The following is a 7,128-nucleotide window of genomic DNA, read 5'->3' as shown; positions in this document are numbered from 1 at the left end:
AACTTGGGCAGCAAAGTCCACAGAGACGTCTGATTGATAACCCACTGCAATTGAGAAGGCTGCACTCACTGCTACTGCACCTGCTTAAGAAATGCTTTATCTTAGATTTAATGGTAATTTTCTGCATTTCCAAGTTTTAATACAATGGAAATTTTTACAAACAAAAAATTAAAAATGCATTTTTCTCCTACTGAATATCATCATTTCAAATGCCACAAAAGCATAACTGCAAACAGGGATATCTAACTGTGTAAGCAGGACAGACCTCTAGCTAGAACACCTCATAATGACTTGAGAAAGATCTCTCTCTCTCTCTGATTGCATCACTTATTTCTTTCCCTTGCCTGCACCAGGCAGGTCCCTCCCTCTGTAAAAATGGGGAAATTACTTCCAAGCTTCAGGTGGCTCTTGGGACAGAAAAGCTCTCAGGGCTACTAATCAGCCGTGTAAGGGTTTCCCTCCTTTTCCTTGCACTTCACGGCCGACAGTCCGAGAAGGACCTGAGACCGGGGCAGGTGGGCAGACATGAGCAGCCTGCTCTCACGTGCCGGTGCCGGTGCCAAGGGTCAGGGACAGCCGCTTGGCTCGCACAGCGCAATCCCGGGTCGCCCTGCCCCGGGTCAGCCGGGCCTCGGGACAAACCGTCCCGGGTGGGTCGGCCGGGGGGTGGGGAGGGGGGGTTGCCTGCCTTCACCGCCTACCCAGCCGGTAGAGCACCAGGCCCCTGTTGTAGTAGGGCACCTCGAAGTCGGGCTGGCTCTCGATGGCGGCCGTGTAGTCCTCCACGGCGGCGGCGAAGTCCACCCGAAAGTACTTGATCTGGCCGCGGTTGTTGAGGGCCGTGGCGAGGTCGCGGCTGGCGCTGTGCGGGGGACAGAGGCAGAAGCACCCTCAGGGCGGCCGTTACGGCGCGCGCGCCCGCGCCCCTCCCCCCTCCCACGCGCGGGCGCCCTTCCCCTGCCCCTCCCCCACGTACCCCGCGGGGGCGGAGCCCGCGCGCTGGGCGATGAAGCGGCCGTAGAGCTCCTCGGCCGCCGCGAACTGCCGCGCCTCGAACCGCGCGTGCGCGGCCGCCAGCAGCTCCGCCGCCGCCCGCGGCGCGTCGCGAGCCATGGAAGGCGCCCGCCCGCGCGGCGCGGCGTGACGTAGCGCGACGTGAGGAGGGGAGGGGCGCGGCGCCCGCAGCGCTTAACCCCTCGCGGGCGGGCGGGCGGGCGGCCGTTCAGCCGCCGCCGCCCCGGGGCGCTGCGGCCAGCAGGGGGCAGCGCGCCGCCGGTCAGGCCGCGCTCTCCCCCTACGGGCAGGGGCACGGCCGCCGCTCTCGGGTGCGCGTTTCACCCTTGCGGCGGAAGCGGCAGCCCGCCTCCGCCCCGCGGCGCCCGTTCGTTAGCGAAAGGGGCAGGGCGCGGAGGCGAGACGCTGCGTCCAGGTGGCGTGGGTGCTGCAGCAGCGCCTGCAGGCGGGAGCGACGAGCCTTTGATGCCAGCTGAGCCTAGACGGAAGGAAGGGGCAGGGAAACCCCTGCCCTGTTACCTGAACACCGAGAGGGACACGCGCCTCGCGTGTAAGCGCTCAGGGCACAGAGAAAGCCGAGGGAGAGGGCGTACCTCGGGTCTGGGCCAGAGTAGACCCTGTACAAACTACAGGGCCCTGACGAAACCAAAGTGTTTTCCGTACGCATTCAGATAACATCTTTGATCAAAATGTATAAATACTATGGCCCTCGTTAAAACACGCCTTTCAGCTGAGCTACGGCTGTACTAGAACTGCAGGACGTCAGGTCAACAGCTCGAGCTACTTTGTGACACACCTGGTACATCCTTCGAACTTAAATTTTAACCAAGAAAAAAAAGCTCATATACTTGAATAGAAAAATATATTTAATAACATATTTTTACATATAAACTTCTTAAAAAAAAAGAGTATTTAATTGAAAGACATGTATTATTTGCTCCAAAAGAAATTCTCGGAGAAACGAGACTCCTCACAATCTTTTCCTCAAAGAAATAATACCATACAAAGTGAATTTTAATGCTTGTGAATGTTACCAGTCTGCTAAGTGCTAACTCTGTGGAGAAAACTCACAGCATGGGTAAGTGACCTGCAACATCTCCATGCTGTACCATCAAAGCAGTGGATAAAATCTAGCAATAAAATAGAAGAGCTCACTTCTAAACAAGACTCCGTGTACTTTCAATCTTCATGTAAAACAAGAGTGACGGTTAAAGCTGTTGAGATCTGCCTAGCAGATGTGAGCTCCTCGCTTCAAGCTACTCATCTGTAAAAAAGTAGCCCATTAACAGCTTCCAGTTTGAAGGTTCATATTGGTTTCCTTAGCTGATTAAACAAATCGCCACAGGAAAAAAAGCTTAAGAAACCAAGTGCTTACCGAAGGCATTGATTTCTAAATGTTTGCAACTCCTTTGTTAGTGCTGTGGCTTTAAATACATTTGGCAAAAGAAAATAACTTAAGCGTGAAGTAGGACTAAAGTAGCACCATCATTCTAGTAAAACAAGTAGTAGAAAATGTATACAATAATACTACGACTACTGTGCATCATTTCAAATCAAGAATTACTTCCTTCAGGAAACTGCACTTGCTCCATTTTTCATTTTTATAATTTCATGGCAAATTACTGGTTTTCCTCAAAATTCACAGAGTAGAACATACTAAGATAAACCTACACCCAATGTGCATGGTTTTGAAACTAGGCTCAATTTACAATTAAAAAAAAAATGCTGTTACCTTAAACCACTGTAGAAATTGAGTCAAAATTGAGTCATAGCTGTTTCTTAACATACATGGATCCATTCAAGTTTCTCATTTCTTTTTTTGAAATGTTTCCCTAATAGTAGTAACATTATCTGTGACAGTATCGTACCTAAACTGCGTTTTAAAATAGTATAACAGTAACATTTTTGAGTTTTTTTTTTTTAAATGAGACATAACAGATATAAGGATAAGCAATCCTTTATTCCCTATTATGCTACAGAACTGTGGCACAGAGGACAGAAGTTATAATTGCTTATTTCTTTGGCTTTCACACAATGCTTACACACATTGCACATCCAGAATCGATACTCCATGATAGGGTCTCCTGTTGCAACACATACAGGAAGTTTCCCATCTCCACTATTAAGAGAAAAGTGAATAAAAGAAAAGTAAATCAAGCTGAAAGAATGTAAATGTAATATTAAAACAGCAGCAAAGACTTGTTTTCCAGAAGTCTGCAAAAGAGCATAAATACCTTTTAAATTTAATCTTAATTGTATACCCATGGTTAGTTGCAAAGCTTTTTATGCTCATCCGTAAAATACCACTTCTCTGTTCAGTTGTGTGCCATTTTCTTATTAAAATTAAATCAAATGGCTACACACCCTATTAACGCAGCTAAGTACGTAAATCTTGTTTTCACAACAGATTGCATACCCAAAAACCTAGTCAGCATATTAGGACCAGCAGATCCAAAGATTAAGTGAAGAGGAGGAGTTGAGGATATAAGAAGGTAATGTCCACTTAGACACCTGTGCTACTATTACATTTGTTCCTATGAAGAATCACTTAAGTCACTACTGAGCATTGAAGCCACCAGTGAGATTCTGTACACCTGCACAGTGAAACCAAATAAGGCAAGTTAAGTAAAATCCTTTTCACTAAAAGTTAAAAGAAACACTTACAGGCCAATCAACTCGTAGGTTAGTCTGTCTTCCATACTCAAGAATTCCATGCTTTTAGCAGGAAAACACATTATTTTACCAACAACCACTCCAAAGAATTACCCCTTAAACATGCCCTTCATACCTTAACTCTTCCACTTTACATATTCATCTCCTCATACCGTATAGGTTCAGGTGCTTCACAAAACATTGCAGACTTTTACTATACTGGTTAAAAGTCACACATTGTATCTCCATTGTGGTGTGATGTTCATGTGGCAACATGACCTAACGTTACTCTAATAGCATATGACACCTTATCAAAGGTCCTAAAACTCCTGCGCTCTATCCACCTGTATTTCAAATTAAGAAGCAATTGTGTATGTATGCCGTCTTCCTTAAAGGTCAAGCTATTTCCCCAATTACTGTAAGTGAATGGGTACCTTCTCAGAAAGACTAGCACCTGCATTACTCTAGCCCAATATTCAGTACAAGCAGCAAAACACCTAATTAAACTTGGTGACACACAAACCTCATTTTCTTCTGTTTGCATTGCTAAAAGCCCATATACAGACGCCAGCAGAAAAATTTGCACATTATTACAGTATCATATAAATATAACCCACCTCTCAAGAACATCATCCAGATCAGATTTTTTGTTATACTTAGGACAATGTTTTGTGAATATCTCTAGAGCAAGATCTTCATACTGTTGCCTCTGTTCTGGACTGAGAGTTTCCAGGGACTCCAGTTTAACAAAGGCTTTTGAACAAATATCAAATGCTCTGTGTGCACATGCACAGAGAGCCAAAAGGGAATAGATTTCAACCGCAGGGATAATGTCCTCATAATCTCGCAAATGAAGAGCTAAGGGGAAAAAAAAAAAAAAAAAATCCACAGAAGTCATGGCATGCCTTCTGAGAAATGCAAGCTTCCATATGAAACCATTATTACTAGAGGATAGTATTAGTCTTATGAATAATTTCATTAGACAAAACAAAGTCATGTCAATTAAAAAACTATGCAATGAAACTAAGTACACATAGTTCAACATTTAAAAAAAAAGTTCATTTGAATGTGAACTGGAAGAGCCTTGCTGAGCCACATTTTTTATGCATTAAAAGTACTTGAAATGGGCCTTTATTACTGGGAGAAAATAAAGGGCACCATTTGCCTTCCTGATTTCTAGCGATTTTTTTTTTTTTTTTTTAAATGAACCTCTACAGGGAAGTCCAAGGTGAAACAGTCAACAGAACATCTAAAAAGACCCTCCCGTTTGACCAGAGAGTATTTGACAGGTTAGACTTCCATAGAAAAATAAGCCAACTATAAATAAAGTTATGTGTTTTGCAGGTTTGTAAAATTAGAATAGTTTCTTTACAGGTTTAAAAATGAAATCCTACCTGTCTTCAGTGCTGCATCTACAGAACCTTTGTAGAGCTGCCTTTGTGCAAGTATAAAAAAATGATAAGCCTCAGCTCCTCGCCAAGCATTGTCTGCAAAGCGATTAGCTGAAGAAAGAACATCTTCTTCTAGCAAACCAGCCAAAGCTGAAGCCGCCTGAAAGCAAAGCAGTATCACAAGTAATTTTGATATGAAACAAAAACAGCAGGAAATGCAGATCTTCCATGGTCTTCCATTTGCTTCCCCCATATTCTCAACCAGTTTCCCTGCTAAATTATAGCCGACACAGCTTAATCCAATCACAGAATGTCTTTTTAGCATAAATATTAATTCTTAAATTTAATTTAAAAAAGTTAAGAGTCTTTTTTAAAAAGTTAGAGTCTCACAAGTAAAAGTTTGAGTTCCTTAGTATCCTTTCTGCTGTAATAGTGAAAACATTAAGAACACCACATTAAACTTAGGTTGAAGGATATCTATGTATTAATAAAGTACAACTGAAATATTTTAAAATAATACTTTAAGTGGCATGCTGCCACGAAGGACTTGTTTTAAGGAAAGAAATAAAAGCCCTGCTCTTAAAAAGAAAAGGCATTATTTAAAAAAAAAACCTAATAACCTCACATGAAGATATGTTTGTTTATTCTAAGTAACACATGCCAATGTTTTATAAAAATTCAGAAATCAAGACACTACCTCTGAACTTTTTCCTTTAACTTTTCCCCTTTGTGCATTTTGCATTTGTTCATGGCACTGTTCTATAAGTAAAGCTGATAATACATACAGCTTTTTAACTCGCAATGGCTTTGCTCTTTTCTTTGCCTCTTCATCTGCAATCTTAAGGGGAAAAAAAAGCGATTATAGATTTAAAAAGAAAAATTAGAAAAGTCACTTCATTTTCTTGGACAATTGCATGACAGTACAAACCGGTGCTAAAAACCAATTCCACATCTGAATGTCAGAACTTAGATTGTGAACAGAACACGTCTAGAAGACATCTAGGGTGAGGAATACATTATTCTGTATTTATTTTACTAACCAGTAAGTATACAGAGTCAGACTCTTGGGAAAGAAAAATCACTGTAGCCTTACGTAAATCGATGGAATTACATTAAAGTAAAATTAAGTAGCTGATTTTTAAACAGTCAAGCTTGAGAAAGATACAGGTTTCAGTAAAGCCTAGTGGATTTCCTACATGAGAAGAATGGCTTTTGAGAGTAACACACATGTCATTTTTACATCAAATATATACAGTATCATTATATCATTTTTTTTTATGTACAGAAATCTCTGCAGCCAATACCAAATCTAGGCAAAAATCTTTATCTTAAAAGTGCACAGCAGTAGTTTCTAATTAAAGGTAGGAATACCCAAAATTTAACTGTGACATGAGCTTCTACTTAACGACACAGTCGTTATATATAGGGTGCATAGGTTTCATCTCCTTTATCTTTGCAAGGTCTATGTTGTTGGCTTTTAAACAAGCTAGTCTTCTGCATTCCTTCACCAGGCAATGGAGGGCAACAGGACCTTTTCTGAGGTGCAATTCATCTATTCTGCAGATAAAGTCTCAACATAAATGAGATGATTCGTGTCCTAAAAGTATTTCTCTCTCCCCACTGGCTACAGAGGGCATGCAAGATAACTACTTCAGACAGAGGTACCTAAACTTAGGAGTTGGATTCATCTTTCCAGTAGCCTGTGTAATGGCATCTGCTTATTGCCCGGATATTATTAACACCAAAATAGCCTCAAGGAAATAAAAATAACATGGAAATAACTCTGTTTTTGGACTAGCCATTATTATTTGAAATAGAAATTAAACCTGCAATACCTTGAACATGAGCTTAGCAGCATCAAAAAAATAATTGGCTTTACGATAAAGTTCTATTGCATCAAGGATTTTATTCTTTTCCAGCAAATGAGTTGCGTATCTAGCTAACAAGGATCCAATCTCTTTCATATTGTGATTTTTAGCCAGCTCCACAGCTTTATTCCACTAGAAATAAAAGCAGACACAAAGATCAACCATACAATTACCCAAACACATTCTCAGGACAAGCTACCCGT

General features: G+C 42.0%; 2 protein-coding genes across 9 annotated transcripts in view; both read right to left on the bottom strand.

The window, feature by feature from the left end:
- Positions 1–1,168, bottom strand: part of TTC32 (tetratricopeptide repeat domain 32) — a 41,876-nt gene extending 40,708 nt beyond the window's left edge. For 5 of the 6 annotated variants that reach the window (XR_011139983.1, XR_011139979.1, XR_011139980.1 and 2 more), the window contains exons 1-2: positions 977–1,131; positions 702–862 (exon numbers count right to left, since the gene is read on the bottom strand). Coding sequence is in view for 1 of the 6 variants with exons in the window: in XM_068937114.1 (XP_068793215.1) it covers positions 702–862; positions 977–1,113 (298 nt within the window). In the remaining 5 variants the exon portion in view is untranslated. Of the gene's footprint in view, positions 1–701; positions 863–976 lie in introns of all 6 variants that reach the window. The other variant, XM_068937114.1, reaches the window with a different exon arrangement.
- A 690-nt stretch (positions 1,169–1,858) lies between these two features.
- The window catches only part of WDR35 (WD repeat domain 35), a 41,293-nt gene continuing 36,023 nt past the window's right edge, over positions 1,859–7,128 (bottom strand). For all 3 annotated transcript variants that reach the window (XM_068937112.1, XM_068937111.1, XM_068937113.1), the window contains 5 exons: positions 6,893–7,057; positions 5,755–5,895; positions 5,061–5,217; positions 4,284–4,524; positions 1,859–3,133 (listed from right to left, as the gene is read on the bottom strand). In XM_068937112.1, coding sequence (XP_068793213.1) covers positions 2,983–3,133; positions 4,284–4,524; positions 5,061–5,217; positions 5,755–5,895; positions 6,893–7,057 — 855 coding nt within the window. In that variant the 3' untranslated portion in view covers positions 1,859–2,982. The remainder of the gene's footprint in view (positions 3,134–4,283; positions 4,525–5,060; positions 5,218–5,754; positions 5,896–6,892; positions 7,058–7,128) is intronic.

Source organism: Struthio camelus, chromosome 3 (genome assembly GCF_040807025.1).
Source record: "Struthio camelus isolate bStrCam1 chromosome 3, bStrCam1.hap1, whole genome shotgun sequence".
Lineage (NCBI taxonomy): Eukaryota > Metazoa > Chordata > Aves > Struthioniformes > Struthionidae > Struthio > Struthio camelus.
Note: the sequence above shows the minus strand (reverse complement) of the source record. Positions and strands in the feature narration are given on the sequence as shown.